Source organism: Schistocerca serialis, chromosome 2, assembly GCF_023864345.2.
Source record: "Schistocerca serialis cubense isolate TAMUIC-IGC-003099 chromosome 2, iqSchSeri2.2, whole genome shotgun sequence".
NCBI lineage: Eukaryota > Metazoa > Arthropoda > Insecta > Orthoptera > Acrididae > Schistocerca > Schistocerca serialis.
This window is the reverse complement of record NC_064639.1, coordinates 612,032,613-612,056,691: the sequence shown is the minus strand read 5'-3', so window position 1 is coordinate 612,056,691 and position 24,079 is coordinate 612,032,613. Positions and strand designations below refer to the sequence as shown.

The 24,079-nt window shown below is 38.8% G+C and overlaps 1 protein-coding gene across 1 annotated transcript in view; it reads left to right on the top strand.

Moving 5' to 3' along the window:
• The window catches only part of LOC126457657 (transducin beta-like protein 3), a 187,907-nt gene that overhangs the window by 46,784 nt on the left and 117,044 nt on the right, over positions 1-24,079 (top strand). The window contains exons 3-4 of the mRNA XM_050094148.1: positions 1,104-1,311; positions 13,316-13,490. Of these exons, the coding sequence (XP_049950105.1) occupies positions 1,104-1,311; positions 13,316-13,490 (383 nt within the window). The remainder of the gene's footprint in view (positions 1-1,103; positions 1,312-13,315; positions 13,491-24,079) is intronic.

The following is a 24,079-nucleotide window of genomic DNA, read 5'->3' as shown; positions in this document are numbered from 1 at the left end:
TCGCAGAAGAAAAAGGGGCCGAAAACTTTAAACCGTGATATTGCACAAAACACGTTAACTTTTGGTGAATTGAGAATTTGCTGCACGAATGCCTGAGGATTCTCTACCGACCAGATTCGCACATTGTGTCTGTTCACTTCACCATTAAGAAAAAATGTTGCTTCATCACTGAAAACAAGTTTCACACTGAACGCATCCTCTTCCATGAGCTGTTGCAACCGCGCCGAAAATTCAAAGCGTTTGACTTTGTCATCGGGTGTCAGGGCTTGTAGCAATTGTAAACGGTAAGGCTTCTGCTTCAGCCTTTTCTGTAAGATTTTCCAAACCGTCGGGTGTGGTACGTTTAGCTCCCTGCTTGCTTTATTCGTCGACTTCCGCGGGCTACGCGTGAAACTTGCCCGCATGCGTTCAACCGTTTCTTCACTCACTACAGGCCAACCCGTTGATTTCTCCTTACAGAGGCATCCAGAAGCTTTAAACTGCGCATACCATCGCCGAATGGAGTTAGCAGTTGGTGGATCTTTGTTGAACTTCGTCCTGAAATGTCGTTGCACTGTTATGACTGACTGATTTGAGTGCATTTCAAGCACGACATACGCTTTCTCGGCTCCTGTCGCCATTTTGTCTCACTGCGCTCTTGAGCGCTCTGGCGGTAGAAACCTGAAGTGCGGCTTCAGCCGAACAAAACTTTATGAGTTTTTCTACGTATCTGTAGTGTGTCGTGACCATATGTCAATGAATGGAGCTACAGTGAATTTATGAAATTGCTTCAATCATTTGTAATAGCCCTGTACATATTTATTAATAGTTCTGTGGAATTTTTGTCTTTTGTGTTACTCTACTGTTAAGCCTGGCTCACTGCTTTGCATGGTGTCAGTTCCAGAGTTGGTACTTTTTTCCTTCCCTATGACCTTCATTCATTTTCCCCTTTCTGTATGCTATTTCCATTTTTTGTCCTGGATGAAGGAGGCATAAGAAAATACAGAGATTCGATGATATTTTTAAATTTGTTTAAAGTGTACCATTCAATTTCTTGTGTTGATAAGTCCAAATACATTACATACTACTTCATGAATGTTCATTGATAATTATTTGTATTCCAGTGGACATCTGATGGCAAGCAGCTTTTGTGTCAGAGCAGTGGCTCCGTAAATGTTCTAAATATTGAGGATTGTCGTGTTGTATCCATTATTGGAGAGTCAGTAGAGGATGAAGATGAGGATCCCATTACAGCTCTGACACTTAGTTCAGATAATGAGGTACTTGTAACAAGTCACCGAAGTGGGTTGTTCAAACAGTGGAAGTGGAAAGGTATGTATGTGTTTACCTAACTTGCATGTTTTATTCTGCAATGAGATAGACCACAGGAAAGCAGCAGAGAACGTCCAGGTTTTTATTGTTTTCTGTTTTGATTTTTCTGTAATCTCAGTTTTGGTTTACTATATTTCTGTTTACATTTTTCTGTGATGTATGTTTTGGTCTTTATGTAATTTTGTTGCACCACTACAGTTGAGATGTAATGTTCTAATTCTAATGGGGAACAACTGAGAAGAGAGGGGTCAAGAATTTATAAATGACAATAGCAAACTACCTGCAGTGGGGTGTGACACTGACAATGTGCAGCTGCACATGTTGCCTACTATTACAGCTGAAGTTGTGTTCTACGCTGATGAAATTCTGAATTTCATTAATTAACTGTACTCATTATACAAACTTAACCATTTTTGCTACCCTAACCAATTGCCTTTTTGGCAAAGTGTTTTACAATACAGCATAAGAAACATGAGCCAGTCCATAGAGTTCATCTGTCTTTTCTACAGTAAATTATAACAAGATATATGGTGAGTAGCAACTTTCCTTTTCATAATATTGTTACATTCCATTCTGGATTTTCTGCAGTAAATTATCTTTTTTCTAACCCAGTTTCAGTGGCAGTCACTCTGGTCATCATCATCATCATCATCATCATCATCATCTCTTCTTTTAGAATCAGTACAGGTTCTCCAAGTACTGATTATGCTACATTCCTTTCTAGCTGCTGTACCGTCCTCACTGCCCACTGCGTTAGATCCTATAATACACTGTTGTATCTTACTTACCATATGATACGGTGGGTTTTGAAATACATCTATGGCATTATACTGATCCTGTTAGGAGCTTGCAAATTAAGCAAAATTAGCTACAGTCACAAATTACAAAACGTGAGCTTAGGACAAATGTAATATTATTTAATTAATTTTCTCTCACAGTTGCAAACATATTCCTTAGTGATGACTACTTTTGAATAAATTCATTCATTTTTGGACCATTGGCTGCGTCTTTATCATATGATTGTCAAATAATTCCAATGTTGTATATAAAAGTTTTGTCCTGTTCTTACGGTGTACATTTGAACCCCCTGTCAAAAGTACAACTGATTTCCTTATACCAGATCAACTTAGTGTTTGCACCTGGTGTATGAAAGTTAACTGTTATAGTGGTACGGTATTCATGTTGTTTTAAGGTGGCCTTTTTGGTTTGCACTCATTTCTGTTCTGACACTTTTTATTTTTATTTGTTTTCTATATGCGTCATTGTCATCCACTGTTGAGTTATAAGCTATTACATATTTAAATGACAGACTTATTATCAAGTTTAATTTACTGCCACTGATTACAGGTTTTGGGCCCAAGTGCATAAGTCTGTTTTTCAGATAATGGCATAGCCTTTTGGTGGCATCGTGAGTAACAGCAGATTTTTCGTTACTGGCATACTGTAGGTGTGACATGGTGGAACAGTCTGTGCATGAGTGCTTAAGTTGTCTGGAGGGGACAAGTGGGCAGTGTGGAAATTCAAAATTGAAGTGATATTCAGAGGAAAAGGCTTTGTAGATATTGTCAGTGGTGTAGCTATTAAGCCTCCAATGAGAAAGAAGGTGAGGCAAATACATGGCTGGAAAAGGACTCAGAGGTGCAGGAACTTATTGTGATGTGGATGAAGGTAATGCAACTCACTCACCTACTCTCGTGTAAAATGTCTGCTGACGTGGGGGCTAAACTGAAAACTATGCGTGAGAGTGAGTCCGTGGCAAGCATTCAACTACTTCTGTAATACAATGTAAAAATAAAGTGAGAGAGAAATGAGAAGCTGCAAGTATTGTAAGGAAAGGGGTCATTTGATGTGAGATTGCAGATTGTTGAAGTACAAGGAAGGCAAAAAGGCTCATGTTGTAAGTCAGTGAGTTGACCCAGATGATAATTGGTTTGTGGATACAGGTGTTAGTGAGCACATGTGGAATAGGAGAGAATTGTTTAAGAATAAGAAACTGGACTGTGTGTGAAGCTCCTTGCAGGTTGCTGTGGTTGATGGGAAACTTCTTGATGTGATTAGTGTGGTACTACGGAACTGTATGCACGGAGTGGGGTTTAGTTTATCAAAACATTACCTTGTAGAGTGCTTTATGTGTCTGAACCGAAATTCAATCTGCTTTCAGGAGGAACTGTGTTGGACAAAGGTATGTGTTTAGTATCAAACAAGGAACAGTGTGAATTCATGAACAGTAAAAGTGAAGTTCATGCATTATCCAAATGTGTGAATAAAATTTATTGTATGTTTTTTCCTTAAACGGAACACAATAAGTACTGTCAATGGTTATTTTGACATGCACAGATAAAATGCACTCTAACAAATGCACTATTAACAAACTAGAGACTTCTCACTGCTCAATATTGATACTGCATGTGAGTTAAGAAATTTGGTCTGTTAAATTTGCCTAAACGTATTGAAAGCTTGAGTTTGTGGCAGTTGCATAAAAAATCGTGCCATCAGAGCATTACGCATGTGAGAGAGTTATTTTTATGTAAAGGAGTGGCTTCATTGCTGACTTTGTCGCTTGTGAAGAGTATCTGGCAGGTAAACATAATCACTTGCCTTTCCCCATCAGTCCATCAGGAGCTAATGCCTGCCTTGAACTGGTTCATGCAAATGTCTGTGGATCGATGTAGACGCATTGACTTGGAGGAGTGACATATTTTTTGCTTTCGAAGGACGACTACTCAGGTTATTGCAAAGTATTCTTTATGAAACAAAAGGATGAGGTCAAAGGTTTGATGAAGATCTTTATTGCAAAAACTGAGTGAGAAACCGGCCTAAAAATTCAAGTTCTAAGGAATGATAATACTAAATTGAACTGCTTCAAGTCCTGTAGGAGCTAAAACTCATTTTGAAGCCTTTTATGACAGAGAGATACACATAGACAATTTGAAAATATTTGGTGTTTTTGTGTCTGTTCCTTTACCCAAAGAAAAGAAATTTAAACTAGGCCCCAAAATAAAATAGGTTTATTTATGGATTATGATAATGATGGGAAGGTGTACAGAATATTCATATCTTCCATAAAGACAATTGTGGTGCATCGAGATGTAGTTTTCTTCCTGCCAGCCGTATCTGAAAGGAAGAAGAAAACTGGTTTCCCTGTAGTAGAATGAGATACTGTTTGTTGTGTAATAGAATCAGATACGGTTTGTTGTGAAGAAGAGAACTTAGATAAAATTTCAGAATCAGATGGTTAGAAAGAAGTAGAAATCAGGATTGAAGTTGTGGAAGAAAATAGAAGTCAGCTTAAAGAACAACAAGAAATCAGTGAAGACAGAGAAAACAAAGAAGACTCTTTTAAGAATGCAGAGGAGAAACTAGGTGAAAGGCCATACAATCTGAGACCAAAGAGGAATATTCAATATCCAAATTACTTGAGAGTTATGACCTGGGCCTGTTGACAGCAGTGAATGTTGCTGACCCCCACTGTCTACACTGAAATGATGTCTTTAACGATGCTGAAAATCAGAAAGATGCCACAGCAAGAGAGCTGCAAGTTCTGGAAGAAAATAATACTGGGGATTATGTATGTAAGCCAAATGATTGTAATGTTATTGACACAAAGTATGTTTTTAGGTTAAAAAAAGTGGTGAGAAAGATAATGTTGTTTCTTATGAAGCTTGTGTTGTAGCTGAATGTTTCCAATGAAGATTTATTTATTCAGAAATATACAGTCCAGTAACAGAATTAGCTTCAGAGAACCTTTTTCTGTTTTTTTGTTGTAGGAATAAATTTCTTATCTATCACTGGGCATTTGCAATGCTTTTCTGTATGGAGAGGTAGTTGGAGATTTGTATGTTAAATTACCTATTGGATTTTGCAATAAAATGAATGGTAAAGTTTCTGAGCTTAGAAAGGTTCTGTATAGTTTAAAGGACTCACCGAAATATTTGAATGTTCAGTTCCACACAGTAATAACTGGCTTAGGATGTGTAAGAAGTGATTTTTAATATTGTTTGTATATAAAGGTGAAAATAGCAAAAAGCAGAGGCATTGAGGTGGCGATAGGCACATGCAAAAGGGGGAAATCTTGCTAGCTTTTGCAGTTATCCTATGATGAGTTAGAGTATAAAACCAGCCCATAAACACCCCCCCCCCCCCACACACACACACACATACACACACACACATCGCTACGTGGTGCAGGCTAGACCATCAATGTCAGTGATGTTTTTCACCAGGCGGATTGATTGTGGTAGGGGTAGTGTCAAGTGAGGTGAGTGGATGGAGAGGGAGGTGAGAGGCAGGGAGAAGGATGGGAGGGTGGGTGGCTAATGGGTCGGAGGGAGGCAGCTGGTTTGTCAGCTAGGAATGCGGGAGGGACAGGCGGCAGGTATATCGGCTGGCACAATCGTGGTGCTGGTGAGAAGTGGCACATGCTGAAGGTGAATTGGAAGGGGGTGACAGGATGGGGGGGGGGGGGGAGGAGAAACTTTTGGGTGGAGGGTGTGGGGACAGTGGGTGATTACTGGGGCGGAGGATGTGTTGTAAGGGTAACTTCATAGCTGCATAGTTCAGAGAGGCTTGTGGTGGAGGGAAGGATCCAGATGACTCAGGCTGTGAAACAGCTATTGAAATTGAGCGTGTTGTGTTTAGCTGCATGCTGTGCTACAGGATGATCAAATTTTCTTGACAGCAATTTGACGGTGGCCATTCATCCTGGTGGACAACTGGTTGGTAGTCATACCAACATAAAAAGCTGTGCAGAGTTTGCAGCACAGTCGATATGTGACTCTGTTAGTCCAGCTGGCTCCTTGTTGGGGCATAGATGTGTGTGTGTGTGTTTTATACTCTAACTCATCAAAGGATAACTGCGAAAGCTAGCAAGTTTTCTTTCTTTTGTGTATGCCTATTGCCAGCTCAGCACTTCTGCTTTTTGGTGAGTGATCTTCTTTGATCCAAAAGTATTTACATTGCACAGGAACTTTCCTATAACGAAAATAGCAATAAAACATACATTGACAGTCTGCTAGTCGTTTCAGCTTCTCAGAGTGAAATATACGATAAAGTTGTTATTAAGTGAAACTTCAAAATGAAGGTAACTTTACAATGAAGGATTTAGGACTGAGTGGGTACTCTTTGAAATGAATATTGTTCAAAATTAAATGGCAGAAACTATTACTATTTGTCAAAGTACCTGTCTTGAAAAAGTAGTAGAAGTTTTTGGTGTGCTTGAACGTAAATCTGTGTCGACTCCCATAGAGGAAAATTTTGAGCACATTGTGTTTAAACAAGAAAAATCTGAAAATGGAGACATTCAGAAAAGATTTAGAAAATTAGGGTCATTGCCGTATGCCATGATAGGTTCCAGACTAGATGTTTGTGTAGCATTAAGTATTCTAAGCAGGTACCCATTACATGTGAGTCTGGATTTGTGGAATACTTTGAAAGCATTTTTGATCAGTAATTTGTATTATAGTCTTCCTGGCAGAAAAAAGAGCTGTTGTACTTTATGAAGATAATATGCCAGTAATAAGCCTTTGCAAGAGCCCATGGTTCCATCACAGACTTAAGCATACAAATGTCAAAATTTTGTTTGTTAGGAAGTAACTTTGTGCTCAGAAAGTTGTGTTAAAGCACATTAGCACAGATGAGCATGTTCTGAGGACGCCACTTGGTAAAATAAAATTTGAAACATTTAGAGCCTTGCTATGACTTATTTAAATCTTGTAATACTGTTTGTGTAGCATTGATAATTAACATTAAGGGAGGGGGGGGGGAGGTGTTAGTGGTACAGTGTTAATGTTGTTTTAAGGTGGCTTCTTTTAGTTTATGTTAACTTCCATTCTAGGATGCTTTATGTTTTTATTTAGTCTCTGTGTGTCTCCCTGTTGTCTGCCATTGAGTTGTAAGCTATTACATGTTTAAATAAACTCTATACAAGCAGATTTATTATTGGGCTTTCTTTACTGACCCTGATTACAAGTTGTGACAAGGGCAGACAACATGTGTACTGTAAGAAGAGAACAAATTTTGCCATATTTTACAGGCTATAATATACACCTTAATTTTTAAGCAATTTAAAAAAAAATAGATTTTTACCATTTTTATTATTTGATTTAAAACCAGTCTAAATATACTTAGTTTATAAAACCAAAATGACCTTTAAAATCCCTGAAAATCGTCATTTCTACTGTCTTCTTCCTCATCATCATCGTCGTCATTGTCTTCATATATAAGATGGTCTTCTGTTCCTTCGAGAGTGTTACTTATGCTGCACTTCTTGAAAGATTTAACAATAATGTCTTCTCTCACTCTAGACAACGACTGTTTTATCCACTGACACACTTGTTGATTGCAGGTTGTTTTAAAGCTCCTTTCGACGTGAATTCATGTTGGGTTTCAGCCATCATCCATTTGTTCCATTCCTCTCTCGTTAACACTTCAAATGGTGTATTTATTGAGACATCAAGACGTTGCAGTCCACTGACACACTTGTTTGATTGTTGGTCATTTTAAAGATCGTTTCGATGTGAATTCATGTTGGGTTTCAGCTATCATCCATTTGTCCCATTCCTCTCTCTTAAACACTTCAAATGGTTTATTTATTGAGACATCAAGAGGTTACAGTTGTGAAGTAAGTCCTCCGGGAACATCAGTAATCTCTGTGTTTCCCAGTCTTAATTTCATTTCCATAGAATTTTTCAAATGATTACTAAACTGATCTAGCACAAGAAGAGAACTCTTCCTCAATAAAGCACCGTTCCTTTCCTCCCACACTCTGTTAATCCATAATTTCATACCATCCTTGCCCATCTAACCCTTATCATGTATGTGAACAACAACACCTGATGGTATTTCAGGAGGTTTTGGCATTGTTTTGTACTTGAAAATGATCATTGAATTAAGCACAACATAAAAGGTCAACAGCGTAGTGCATTTTTTCATGTCCACTTGTTTTTATAGTTACAATTTTAGCACGTTTCATGGCAACACTTATGTTACTCGGCACATCAGATGTCCGAGGAGTTTTGTCAGTATTCTCTATTTGGCTTAGTTCCACACTTTTTACCTTCAATGTTGAATAATAAAGTGATGGAGAGAGAATATTTTCTCTTATACTATTGTGGCATTTTCTGAGATATTTTGGTTTTGGTTCACATGCTAAGTCTATGATGCTTCATAAATCTGTAGCACCAACCAACTCCACCCTTAAAGTCTGTTAAGTTCCACTGTAGCACCAGCTTATGAGCACATCTTTGAATCATTTTTGTATTAATTTCAATGCCATTTTGGAGGTGTCCTTCAATCCATTTCAATACATCATCTTCCAGTTTTTCCATTTTGCATTCAGTCCTCTATTTGCACACTTCCTCTTTCTCATTTTTCTCAGTTCTTCTTTTCCAGCCCACGAATCACGAATGGTTTTTTTCTGTTAGTGGAGAGCTGAAATGCAGATCAGCTGCTCTGTTTCCTTGATCTTATTCATATGCTATCACTTTCAATTTATAGCCACCATAATGTGAATACCTTGTATTTTTTTCTGTTACAAAACTAGCTATTAACAAAATTATTGTACTGTTACCAGTAACACAAATGACTTTCAATTCAAGTTCACTAACACCGTAGATTGCAGTGACGCATTGTCGGCTAGACAGTGTTCTGGGTTTGTGATGGTGGAGTGGGAGGGACACAGTATAAGCAAGCTTGCGAATCCCAGCAACTCAGGTTCATTGCATCGGTGCACTGCTGCTGCCAGTTGAATCAAGAGGTAGATTTCCCATTACACTGGACATATTTTACAATCACATGATAAAGACACAGACAGGTGTTCGAAAATGAGTAGATTTCTTGACACTAGCCACCATTGAAGTATATATATGCAACTGTGATATGAAACTAAATAATTATTATGACAACACAATCTTGGAATTACACATATCCAATTACATATGTAACAATGTATGTCAATGGTTATAATAGAGGGAAACATTCCACGTAGGAAAAATATATCTAAAAACAAAGATGATGTGACTTACCAAATGAAAGTGCTGGCAGGTCGACAGACACACAAACAAACACAAACATACACACAAAATTCAAGCTTTCACAACAAACTGTTGCCTCATCAGGAAAGAGGGAAGGAGAGGGAAAGACGAAAGGATGTGGGTTTTAAGGGAGAGGGTAAGGAGTCATTCCAATCCCGGGAGCGGAAAGACTTACCTTAGGGGGAAAAAAGGACGGGTATACACTCGCGCACACACACACATATCCACCCACACATATATGTGTGGATGGATATATGTGTGGATGGATATATGTGTGTGTGCGCGAGTGTATACCCGTCCTTTTTTCCCCCTAAGGTAAGTCTTTCCGCTCCCGGGATTGGAATGACTCCTTACCCTCTCCCTTAAAACCCACATCCTTTCGTCTTTCCCTCTCCTTCCCTCTTTCCTGATGAGGCAAAGTTTGTTGCGAAAGCTTGAATTTTGTGTGTATGTTTGTGTTTGTTTGTGTGTCTGTCGACCTGCCAGCACTTTCATTTGGTAAGTCACATCATCTTTGTTTTTAGATTTATAATGTATGTCAATGGTTTGTTTTATGTAAATTCCATCTTGTGTGATTTTTGTAATTTAGATGTTTATAATGTATGTTTGAAATTACAGTAGGGAGCTAATCACGTTTTCACATCCCATATTTAATCAGGGAAATTTATGTAAAACTTGGGAAGCTTCACATGCTATTAGAGTGAGAAGATGGGACGATATGCGGTAGTAATAGGCAGTGTAGCACATGATGCAACAGCCAGCACTGCCTCATCTGTTTGTAGTATGGAACATTTTGCATTGATTATCATGTTATTTTTTGGTATAGTCACAGTGCTTACCCGTTTAGTGATGATTACGGGTAGCATAAAACAAATGCTCAAGAGATACATTAACAAGCACATAATTTTACTAGGGAGAGTTAGAAGCAGAAACAGTGGCCCAATGTGGCACTCACCGCAGCGTTACCAATTGGCTGAGTGGGCAATGGCTGGAGTGTGTGGCATGGAACAGAGACAGAGAAAACACTGGTGCTGCCGCAAAATATTCTCTACCTCTCACAGGGCAGACTGTGTCATGGACCTGACCTGTTACTTGCACAGCACAACATTACTTGCTGTAGAGATTGGCAACTATTTCATAATTTAAACAAGCAATATAATGAACGTGGCCAGGTAGATAGGATCTGTTTCGTTTGATTGCACTGTATGCAATAAACAGTTACGCAGCACCAATAATGAACTGTTTAAGTGTTACTGTTCACACCATCTTAAGATGGAATGATCACATACATAAAGATGTTGAGAAAGTGAATGCAAAAGTAACAGCTTTTGGAAGAATTCTTAGAAAACACGATTCATGCCTATGTATAGAGCTCATTTTGGAGTATTGCTCCTCTGTGTTGTATCATTTTGAAACTGAATTAACAGAAGAGAGAGGGAAAGTTTAGAAAAGAGGTGCACAATTCATGACCATTTTGGTTAGTCAGAGGGGTTACAGGTATAATGTACTGAATAAATGCCATTGTGAGATGCCATAAGAAACCTTCTGTGAGATTCATTCTTATCACATACTGACAGTACTGGGCATATAGAGAAATTCGAACTCATGGAGATTTTTATAAGGTGCAGAGATCGTCATTCTTCAGGAACACCATGTGCAAGTGGAAATATAGGAGAAACTAATTGTTATGTTACAGTGTATGCTGTGTACCCTCCATTGTAAATTCACTTCTGGAGTGCAAATATAGATATGCAGTAGCTCATGGCTCAGAAAAACTAATACTAGTCTCCACAATCTTCTGTTGGTTACTCTGGCACGTATGTGGGTTAAATTTCAGGTGGTTTTATCTTTCTGCAGGAGAAAGCTGCAAAGGAAATGTGTATGTAACCCAGAAAGTGCCCTCCTCATTGGCTTGTAAGTAAGAAACCAGTATCAAATGTGGGTGCAAAAAAGCTCAGTCTGAAAAAAATTCAGAATCTTGGATGAATATCAATGACCTGTATCAATAAGGTCATTATTCTAAATGAAGAATGTGCTTGTTCATCCACCACCCACCATGTGTGCCCATTATATAAGTGTTGTTTTAAAATGTGTAAAAAATGGATTTCAGTAGCCGTAATTATTTTGAAAGCTTTGTAATTCCAAAAGAGTATTAATTGTCTTGTGGGGCATACCAATAATATCAACTTTTCAATTGGAAGTGGGTAATTTTGCTTTTCTATTGTCATCTCCCATCTTGTACAGCAGATACAGAAAAAGATAAGTGAATGAATATAGGTTATGGTGATATTATCATCTTCTGTTGTGTTACTTCATCACTGTACAGAGTTTGTCAGAAGATTCCTGTTATTTGTATAGTCTTATACTTGTTCTTTCCTGCACTCTGTCGTGCAAGTTCTTGCAATGAGGATTATTTTGTTGAATGGTTCATTCATTATAAGATTCAAATTATAATAGTTTTTGCACAAAATAAACTTTTTGCAACCATAGTGCTGTTGATACACATCTGGATTTCATACTGCACAAAAATCTCATGAGCCGCTGTGATCTCCCTCCACCATTTTTTAACTGTGATATGTTTGACTCCCATATTATTCCACATGTGAAAACCTACTTAGAAAGTTTCTAGAACCAACTTTAAGTGATGAGCCTAGGAGCATACTACAACCACCTGCATATCACACCCCTTGGGATTGCTAAGGCAAGGGTAGACTAATCACAGTGCACACAGAGGCGTTAAATCAGTCATTCTTCCTGCACTCCCAACTTGAATAGACTGAAGAAAAGCTCTGATAACTGGTACAATGGGATGGACGCTCTACCATGCTCTTGACAGTGGTTTGCAAAGTATGGATGTAAATGTATTGAAACTTATTTATTGCTTTGCAACATGGTAATCTAATGTATGAGCTGAAGCTTGAGATTATAACCAGTTGGTTAAGGATTACATGGGGAATTATACAAAGCGTTTCAAAAAGAATGATCTGATTTCCAAACACCGTATTTATTGATAAAAACACACTACAAACCTGGAATGAATAGCAAAATACTGACCAAATCTTGAAGTTTTAGCTATGCTATTATAAATGCTCTGTATTTCCACCAGCAGCAGTACGAAAAGCATCTAGATGATAGCTGAATTTGGTATAAACTTAACACAGTGTATCTGATTTTGCAGAAGTTATGGTGGCTGTTATTCTGTTCTTCACTTTTTCAATGTTACAAGGTAAAGGGGAGATGAACACACTTTGCCTCACATATCCCCACAAGAAAAAATCGCACGAGTCAAATCTGGCGATATTGGAGGCCAAGAATACAGGGCAGTGCCTCGGGCTTCCATGCGCCCTGTTGAATGTTGATCTATCTTCAAATGTGCAGAATTGTTTTTTTCCCCCACAACTTCAGGAAGACTCCAATGACTTCATTTTTCAACAGGATGGAACTGTACCATACTAGCACAATAATGTATCTCAGTTACTCAGTGACAGTATGCTTTGACACGGGTTAAGGCACATTGGACCCTGAGACAATGCCCTGTTTTCGTGGCTTCCAAAATCATCAGACATGACTCCATCCGATTTTTTCTTGTGGGGTTATGTGAAGGAAAGTATGTTCATATCCCCTTTACCTGGTGACCTAGAAGAAGTGAAGAACAGTATAACAGCTGCCGTAACTTCTGTAAAAGCACATACATTGTGTAAAGTTTATGATAAATTTAGCTATCATCTAGATGCTTTTCATGCAGCTGCTGGTGGACGCACAGCAGAGCAATTTACCACATGTTTGTAGTATGTTTTTATCAATAAATATGGAGTTTTGAAATCGGGTCATTCTTTTTTAAATACCCTGTATATTACTCTTTATAAGATTTCATGGTGATAGATTAGCTTTTTTCTGACCTCGTATTGTATACATGTAATGTTATCTGCACAGATTTTTGTTTCAAATCTTAAATGAATATTATTATATTGTAGAGAAGCTGTTAACAAAGGTTTGGAAGAGTATCCACAAAGGACCTGTCTCTTGCCTTGCATTGGACAATGCCGGAGGTATCTTAGCTAGTGGTGGGTCAGATGCTAGTGTTCGTCTATGGGATGTTCCTCACCACACATGCTCAGATACTCTCAGAGGTGGACAAGGTGTTGTAAGGTAATCTTTTCTATATGTGACTTGTCCACCCCCAGTTTCTAGTAATAATATTGTGATTATTAGTTAGTAAGTCTATCTTAAGCCAAAAAACATGGTTGAAAAGTGTTAATTTGTTTTGTATGCTATTACTGATTAGTGGTTAAAGTGCTTTAAAGTAAACACTTTCAGCTCCAGTAAAACCAACACACATATTGTGCAGCTAAAGCAAATTTCACCAGTGAGTATATGACACATTAAACTCAAGTGAAATGTGTGTGACAGAAAATAAATTCTATTACTCACTTCCACTTAGATATTACCCCAAATTACCAGTATATCTCCCTAAGCCATGGCATTTATAATTAATTTTCTCAATATTTGATACCTTTAATAATTTTGTGGTCTAGCTAGGTAGCAGCATTTCAGTTGGTTTCAGTACGTCCACCTTTATAAAGCAGAAGGCATTTTGGTTCAACATTTCTTTCAGTTGGTTGTCCTCCGCTGACAAAATCTTTCTCTCCAATGTCTGTAAGCTGAGAAATCACATTTTTAATGCCTGCAGCTTTGAAGAAGGCTCACGTCATTATTAGGAACATGAAAAGTTCCTTCTCATCTGGCACTGACAATGAAATAATAAACCCCTTGTGCAATATAATCCCCTGCTCCATGAATACTGGTATTTTGCCTCAGCCACTTGTAACCTGCTTGATAGTTCCATTACACAAGAAAGTGACAAGAATGAGATCAACAAATATTGAGACATATCCATCTCCTCCCAACTGTCTCCAAAATAACAGAAAAAAATGTATACTTAAGGTATTATGATCTTTCATGAAAGTGACTCCCTGCTAACGGCACAGTTGTTCGAATTTGTGAGGCCCTCTTTTCATTTACTAACCAGATAGCACATGCATTTAATGATAAGTCTTGCTTCTGGATTTTTTACTGATCTTACAGAGGCATTTGATTTAGGTAACCACACTCTGCTTATGCACAGTGTGGAAACTTCTTGTTTAAGAGAGATCTATAATGAGTTTGTCAAATCTTTCAAACAGAAGACAGTTGATAGAAAGAACAACACGTGATGGAAGAACAACTCATTCAGATATATGTCGTCATCTCAGAAGTCCCACTAGGCTCAGTCTTCGGCCCCCTTCCCTTCCTTCTCTTTATTAATAACCCCTCAGGAAATCTACCTTAACAACACATGTGTTACTCACTGATGATACAAACCTCCTCTCTTGTAACATTTCTCCACAGCAGATGATGGCTAGTTAACTGTGAAAGGCTCGTAATTTGGCTTTATTTTAACAACACAACTCCTGTGATCTTCTGCTCATCAAAGAACTGTACAGCACACATATAGAAGCATTATCCGCAGGCAGTAGAGTTATTGGACAGGTCACTGAGACTAAATTCCTTGAGCCAAGTGTAGATACAACATTACAGTGACATGTCCACTCCAAAGAAATATATGGCTGTGCAAAATGAGTATTCTCTGCTATGCTTTGGGAGTTCTCAGTCAAATGTGGTACCTGACTGGCATTAGAACTGTGTACTTCGCCCTGATTAACTCAGTCATTTTGTATAGCATTTCTTCTGGAGGGTCGCCGAGATAAACTTATACTGCAGTGTTTACCTCCAACATGCCACTGTAGAAGTTTTCACAGAATGAGCTACACAAAAAATCCACGCAATTCACATGTCTATTTACATGTGAAAGCTGACTTCAGAATTTGTCTTTTTGTGAGGCCATGTGTGCCAGATTCGTGTGCCAGATTCGTGTGCCAATTTGAAATTCTAAATTCACATGTTTTGCTGTTCATATCACTTCTGCATAATCTTTCACTGATTGCATCAATACTCATTGAGATGTGAAATTTTGAACATTTATGAGTGCCTGATAAACTTCTTCTGTTATTGTCAGCTGTAGGCTTGACTTACTTGTGGTCTTCAAAAATTTTTGATAACAATAAGCCAGTCCTCATGCAGCATGATGATTCTCTAATTTCATTGTATAATTACATGAGAAATAAGTTATTTTTGAAAATTTTTAGACACTTAAGAAACTGTATTTTTGAAAATTTTCCGAAGTTTCCTGTACATGTGCTTTGGATAACTTATTTAGTAGTAAATAAGCGTTAGTGATTCACAGATACTGCCAAACAATAGATCACCCCAAGTTTCAGTGTATATCAATGCAAATAAACATACATTTTTGATAATTTTCGAAAATGATTGTTGTCCTGTGTGTAATCTAATTTGGTATTTGTAGCTTTGTTACTGTATGTATTGTCCTACATTTAGTTTTTCCTTCAAGAGGGGTGTACATGACCTACAGTTATTGTAAATTAACAGTATTTTTGATTTTGTTAATGACTAATTAATCTAAAAGAGTTTTAGAAAACTAGTAATTTTTACCATAGGTTTTTCTGTTGCCTAATGGAAATCTCATTTTGTGTATTTGCTTCAGTTCTTATAGGGAATTAATTGCTCTCGATCTTGTAATACATTACACCAGGCACAATGCTGCTCCACTGTGAATGCTGTTCTCAAACAAGGGATGGGTTGATTGATATTCGTAAGCAGATGGAAATCACCCTGACTACTGTCAGCCGATTGGCAACCACTGTGAATCAGTGTGCTGGAAGAACTGCTGAGGGTCATACACATGTGGTACCAGTGCCAAAAGTATCTCAGGTACTATCCTCTCTTGTGGACCCTGTCTCCTGTGCAGGAACTACAGGATCTGTCATAACTAGTCCACTTGACTGCGAGTGACATGTCACTGGTAGATCTAGGTGTACTGTACAGGACAGATGGGGACCGGGGAGGACTCAAGAGTGTTATACCGATCCCCTAACCAACAGGTTCATGGTGCTTCTTTCACTGAGACAGCCATGGGACTCACTTCACCTGTTTTGGGGATTTGCTGTGTCTTGTGTCAAGCGGAGGTAAACACAAATGGGTAGGAGCCTATCAATCATTGGCAGTTCAGATGCATAGCAGGTAATGGTACCCGTAAGGGAAATGGCAGCAAAGGTGGAAAGGAACACCTGATAAACTTAGTGTGTATGCCTGGGAGCCTTACTCAGCATGTTGAAGAGGCTATTCTGGCAGCCATTGAAGGAACAGGGTGCAACGAACTGCAGATTGTGGCACACATTGGAGTAAACAATGCCTGTCATCTGGGTTCCAAGGTCATACTTGAATCATTCCAGTGACTGACAGAGAAGGTTGAGAAGATCAGCGTTGCACATGGAATTTCAGCAAAGCTCACAATTTCCAGTGTTGCCCCAAGCTGGATTGTGGCCCCTTGTTGTGAGCCAAGTGGTAGGACTGGACCAGAGACTTTGAAGGTTCAGTGACAATCTTGGCTGTGACTTTCTGGACTTGTGCTATGAGGAGAGAACTGTAGGAACCCACTAAACAGGCGAGATGTGTACTACACATCAGAGGCTGCCTCCCATGTTGCTGACTGTGTCTGGCGTGCACACAAGGGCTCTTTTTCAGATTAGCGACTCCATCCAGTCCTGATAACAACAACTATGGGAGATGAAGAAATATTAAATGTAAGATCGAAAAGAATGCCCCCTACAGGCGAGAGTACTAAAATCCTGCCGAGCATTTGCAACAAAGTGCTAAAGTTTGAAAAACTCCTGAAAAGCAATGAAGCATACATATTACTATGTACAGAAATTGGCTGAAACCTAAAATTGGTAGCAGTGAGATTTTTTAGGAAAATTTAAGTGTATTTTGAAAGGATAGGACAGTGGGGAATGGAGGTGATGTATTTGTCACAGTATACAAGAAAATCACATCCTCGGAGATCGAAATTGAAGCTGCATGTGAAATTGTTTGGCAAAGACTCAGTATCAGCAATGGGCATAAAATGGTAATTGGATCCGTATATCACCCATCAGACTCATGTACTGATGTAACAAAAAACTTCAGTGAAAACTTTAGTGTGCTTGTACATAAGTTTCTGAATCATAACATAATCATCAATGGAAGCTTTAATCATCCAACAATCAATTGGTAAAATTACAGTTTTATTACTGAAACATTACTAAATGTCTTCTCTGAAAACTACCAAAAACAGATAGTTCGGATTGGATCTAATGGCAACAAATAAACCTGACCACTTTGAAGATGTCTGCATCAAAAATATCAGTGACCATGAGATGATTGTGGCAACAATGATTACCAAATTGCAATGGACATCTAAAACAAGTAGAGAGATAAACTAGATAAAATATCAGTAGTGTCATATTTCAATGAGGAACTTGAAACTTTCAACTCATATAGATGAACTATGGTTCAAGCTTAAAAGAATAGTTGACCTTGCACTGGATAGATATGTACCCAGTAGAACAGTCCATAATGGGAGAGTTCCTCCATGGTATACAGTCACCGTAAGGAAACTTTAAAGAAAAAGGGATTAGTGCATAATAGGTCTAAAACAAAGCATAGGCCTATAGGTAGAGAGATGCTGAATGAAACCCGTTTATATATGGAGAAAGCTATGCGTAATGCCTGTAGCAGAATATTGTTAAATTATCTTTCACAGAACCCAAAGAAATTCTGGTCATATGTAAAGGCTGTTAGTGACACCCACGCTAGTGTCCCCAACAAATTAGACAGGAACTGAAATTGAGGGTAGTGAATCCAAAACTGAAATACTTAACTCCATTTCGAAATTTTTCTTTACAAATTGCCCCAATGTAATCCTCATACCACTGAAAAGACGAGTGAAATTAGTGTTAGTGTCAGTGGTTGCGAAACAGCCGAAATTGTTGAAATTGAACGAAACTCTACGTCTTGATGGAATCCCTGTCAGATTCTGTACTGAATTTGGAACTGAGTTAGTCCCTCTTCTAATTATAATCTGTCGTAGATCCCTTGAATGAAAAACTGTGTCCAGTGGCTGGAAGAAAACACTGGTCTTACCCATCTACAAAAAGAATCATAGAGGTGCTGCACAAAACTATTGTCCAGCATCCTTAACATCACTTTGTTGTAGAATCTTGGAACATATGCCAACTAGCACAGATTCTGGAAACATTGATGTGAAACCTGACTTTCACTCTTCTCGCATGACATGTTGAAAGCTTTGGATCAAGGCAGTCAGGTAGATTAAGTATTTCTTGATTTCCAAAAAGTATTTGACTCACTACCACACCTATGCTTATTGTGAAAAGTACAGTCATATGGGGTATCAAGGGAAATTGGTGACGAGATTGAGGATTTTTTGGCAGTGAGGACACAGAGTGTTATCTAGGATGGAGAGTCATTGTCACATATAAAAGTAACTTTGGGTGAGCCACAGGGAAGTCTGTTGGTATCTGTGTTGTTCATGTTGTATATGAGGATGGTTTGAAAAGTTCTTGGAATCATCATGAGAGGTCAGTGCTAGCGTGATATTCATTGCACTGTTGCCTTTAAACACATGCCACGCAGTGCTCTTGGAAGAGATTGTTTTTGTAGATGGGTAAGACCAGTGTTTTCTTCCAGCCACTGGACACAGTTTTTTGTTCAAGGGATCTACGACATGGCTCTGTTGGTGTTCCTGTACAGTGATTTATGAAGATGGTAAAAATCTAGATTCGAGCAGTGATTAAGTACTTCATAAAGAAAGGCATGAAAGCAAAGGACATCTCCTTCATATTCAACTGTCACCAAGTGGACAAATGAATTTAAATTTGGTCGGGAGGGCTTAGATGCAGATCCGCGCAGTGGTCGGCCAAGATGTGTCACTGTCACTACTCCAGAAATCATTGCAAAAGTTCACAAGATGGTCATGGAGGATCGCTGATTGAAAGTGCTTGAAATTGCTCGCGCGTGCCAAGATGTCATCTGAAAGAGTATATCACGTTTTAACTGAAGAATTAGAAATAAAAAAATTATCTGCAATGTGGGTGCTGCGACTCTTGACGCGGCCGCACACATGTGCAGTTGCCATGGCAAAATTACCCATGAATTGGTGCCACACCCGCCCTATTCATCTGATATGGCTCCGACAGACTTCCAGACTTCCATCTCTTCCCAAAACTGAAAATTTTTCTTGGTGGACGAAAATTCACTTCAAACAAAGAACTGATAGCCAGAGTTGACAACTATTTTGCAGGCCTGGAGTAAACTAATTTTTGAGATGAGATCAAAGCACTGGAACCTCGTTGGACCAGTTGCATTAATTTACAAGGTGACTACATTGAAGAATAAAAAAACGTTTCAATGATGTAAGTACTTTTTTTCTATTCCGTTCTGAGAACTTTTCAAAGCACCCTTATACTTAATGACCTTGCAGACTTTTAGCAGGTGTTTCAGTTATTTATAATTAAGTAATGTCTGAAAGAAGCTGCATAAAAATTCAGTCAGATCTTGATAAGATCGGCAACTTGCTTTAAACGTTCAAAATTGTACAATTTATAAAATGAAAGAATGTCACATTTGGAATGTGCCAATTCGTACAAATATCTGAGTGTAACATTTGGTAGGGGAAATGGAATGCTTATGTAGGCTCAGTCGTGGGTAAAACAGTTGGTAGACTTCTGTTTATTGGTAGAATACTGGGGAAATGCAATCAGTCTACAAAGAGGATTGCTTACAAATCATTCATGTGACCCATTCTAGAGTACTGCTCAAGTGTGCAGGACCTGCACCAGACAGGATTAACAGCGAGTATTGAATGTATACAGAGATGGGCAGCACAAATTGTGACAGTTTGGTTTGACCCGTGGGAGAGTGTCACAGAGGTGCTGAAGAAACTGAACTGGCAGAGACTTATTGACAGACATAAACTGTCGTGAGAATTTCTACTTACAAAGTTTCAAAAACAAGCTTTAAATGATGACTTTAGGAGTATATTACAACCCCATACACATCACTCCTCTAGGGATCATTGAGGGGAAGATTACATTAATTATGCTGCATATGTTAATGAAACAAGACGAAAACCAAATAACTGGACGTACCATCTGCGATGAACTTCACAGTGGTTTGCAGAGTACCAATGTAGACGTAGAAAATAATTGTTGTACAAAAGCAAATTGACAGGATAATGATACATTCGTAGCAAATGCACCTCCCAAGCCAACCTTCAAAGAAGGGGAAATTGTAACTGTCCTAGGCATAAAACTCCACCTCTGTAGCTGATTGGTCAGTGTAGGTGGCTGCCATGCAGGGGGCCCAGATTCGATTCCCAGTACTGCCAAGAATTTTTACTTGGTGGCAGAATTGGTACGGGTTGCACTCAACCTCACAAAGTGATTGAGGAGCTACTTGACTGAGTAGTAACAGCTCCGTAGTCTGGAAAGTTTGCAAAACGGCCGGAAGAGAGATGTGCTGAGCACACACCCCTCCGTACCACATCCGCATGACACCACAAGGCAAAGAATGACATGGTGGCTGGTAGATATCCCTTGGGCCTTCATGGCCTGCTGAGGAGCTTGTTTATGCTTATTTATCCCACAGACTGTGTCATTTGTAAATCTCTGATATATACATACTATGGACTGTTTCACTTGTAAATCTCTTTGTAACAAATAATGTGCATGATGGCCACAACCGTACAAGCGGTATCAACATCATACAGAGACTGAGTAAATGCCACAATAGGATGAGGCACATTGGTAGCCTACTCTATAATACACTATGTGATCAAAAGTATCCAGACACCCCCAAAAACATAAGTTTTGGGTGCATTGTGCTGCCACCTCCTGCCAGGTACTCCATATCAGTGACCTCAATAGTCATTAGATGTCACGAGAGAGCAAAATGGGGCACTCTGCGGAACTCAGATGATGCCTCGCTTGGTGTAAGGAGCATAAATATTGGACGATTGAACAGTGTAAAAACATTGTGTGTAGTGACAAATCACGGTACACAGTGTGTCAATCTGATGGCAGGGTGTTGGTATGGTGAATGCCCGGTGAATGTCATTTGCCAGTGTGTGTAGTGCCTACACTAAAATTCGGAGGTGGTGGTGTTATGGTGTGGTCATGTTTTTCGTGGAGGAGGCTTGCACCCCTTATTGTTTTATGTGGCACTGTCACACCACAGGCCTACATTGAAGTTTGAAGCACCATCTTGCTTCCCACTGTTGAAGAGCAATTCGGGGATGGTGATTGCATCTTTTAACACAATCGAGCACCTGTTCATAATGCACGGCCTGTGGGGGTGTGGTGAAACGGTAATAATATCCCTGTAATGGACTGGCCTGCACAGAGTCCTGACCTGAATCCTATAGAGCACCTTTGGGATGTTTTGGAACACCGACTTCATACCAGGCCTCACTGAACGTTATTGATACCTCTCCTCAGTGCAGCACTCTGTGAAGAATGGGCTGCCATTCCCCAAGAAACCTTCCAGCACCTGATTGAACGTATGTCTGCGAAAGTGGAAGCTGTCATCAAGACTAAGGGTGGGCCAACACCGTATTGAATTCCAGCATTACCGATGGATGGCACCACGAACTTGTAAGTCATTTTCAGCCAGGTGTCCGGATACTTTTGAACACATAGTGTAAATTACAAGAGAGAAAGTTACCAGTATAATGCTCCAGAATTGTTTTTATCCTGTTGCTGAATTTATGGAGATAAGTTTAGACCAGATATAAGTTTAATTTTGTATACACACTAATAATCTTGAACGAAATTTTATCCATGCTGGATCTCGTGGACTTTGCAGCCATTAATCTTTTCAGTGAAGAATGTAACCAGCCACAAATTATGTTATGTTAGTTAACTTATGCTTTGTCCTGTAAGTACACATATATTGAAAAATGGAGATCACTGCTAAAAACTACTGTCCTTTACAGTGCATGTGTATTTTTAAAACATTAATTTAACAAAAACCTATATCCCTCTTCAACAATTGCTGTGACTTGTATCACATATCATAAACATGATTTCACATATAAATAAATAAATAAGTCAGTGGAGACTGATTATTGTGTAAAATACTTGGTGGATTCTTAAGGATGTAACTTTCGATTCTGTTCGCTGTATGGCATATGTTATGTTTGGATGCATGCAGTGATTATACAGCGTGATTCAGTGATAATGTTACAAACTTTCAGGGATAGTGGACAAGAATAAATGAGGTAAGGGACTCTGGCCTGGAAATGACCGTGTTGAATACCATAAGCGAAAATCGTTCTGATACCTCTATCAGTGGAAAAGATGTACCAGTACTACTGTTGCTAAGATTGTAGTGTAGGTAACTTTCAGAGGTGCTAATATGAACATAAACAAGAAAATGTCTAAGAAACATAGGCTCTGAGATGCATACCTTAAGAGCTATGAGTATACAAGAGACTTGTTTCACATTAGTGAAGGTGAGTAAGTGTTCATAGCGCTTAAGGAATGCATTTTAGAGTCCAATTTGTTCGGTAGAAGCGTGACCGCTACGGTCGCAGGTTCGAATCCTGCCTAGGGCATGGATGTGTGTGATGTCCTTAGGTTAGCTAGGTTTACGTAGTTCTAAGTTCTAGGGGACTGATGACCACCGATGTTAAGTCCCATAGTGCTCAGAGCCATTTTTTTTGTTCGGTAGAAGCGATGTGTTTCACAGTAGTAAAGTCGAATAAGTGCTCATAGCTCTTAAGGAATGCTTTTTGGAGCCCATGTTTATTAGACATTTTTTTAAATTTGGTCCATACTGCCATGTCTGAAAGGTACCTACTCTACGATCTTAGCAACAACCAGTACTGGCCCAAGTATTTCACAGTCAGAGGTATCAGAACAGTTTTCACTTACAACTTTCAACTCGAGTCATTTCCAAACCTCAAATTGTTGCATTTACCTTTCTCCATCATCCGTAAAAGTTTGTAACATTGTTATGGAATCAACTAGTATGTGACTCCTTGAATATTTAGAACAATTAATTTTCATTATGCTTATTATTCCAATCTCTAGCCCCCGCTCCCCCCTCTCCCCCAACCTACACTCTCCCCTGAATCTGTGTCCACAAAAATTCAAAAGATCTACTCACCAAGCGGTGGCAGGAGAACACGCATATAGAAAAAGGGTCTTACACATGTAAGCTTTCAGAGCCAATGGCTCGTTGTTCTGGCAAGAAGGGTTGAAGGGGAAGAAAGAGGGGTGAAGGAATGGTAAGTCTCCCCTAACCCAGGGTTTTGGGTGACTTTTTCGAACTCTTCCCCTTTTCCTAAACCTCTCCACTCCTTTTCCTTTACCCTTCTTTCTTCCACTTGAACACTTCTGCCAGAAGAAGGAGCCACTGGCTCTGAAAGCTTGCATACTTAAAACCTTTTTTTATATGTGTGTTCTCCTGCCGCTGCTTGGTGAATAGACTTTTTACCTGTCCAATCAGATATATTGTCAAAAATTAACTATTTTCCTTGTTACACAAAGATTCAAAGATATGCAGGAGTTGCAAAACTTTTTTTTGAGCTTTTTATCTAGTATAAGATGCAAAAAGTATAACGTTAATATGGCTGCAAAGAAGATTATGATTTTAGATTTCGAAGATTTAATATTATCCTTACATTAATGTAACATAATGATGATTTTATTTATTAACCTTAAGCATTGCAGCTACATCTGTTTTTTTTTTTTTTTTTTCCTTCTTAATTTTCTTAATGTACT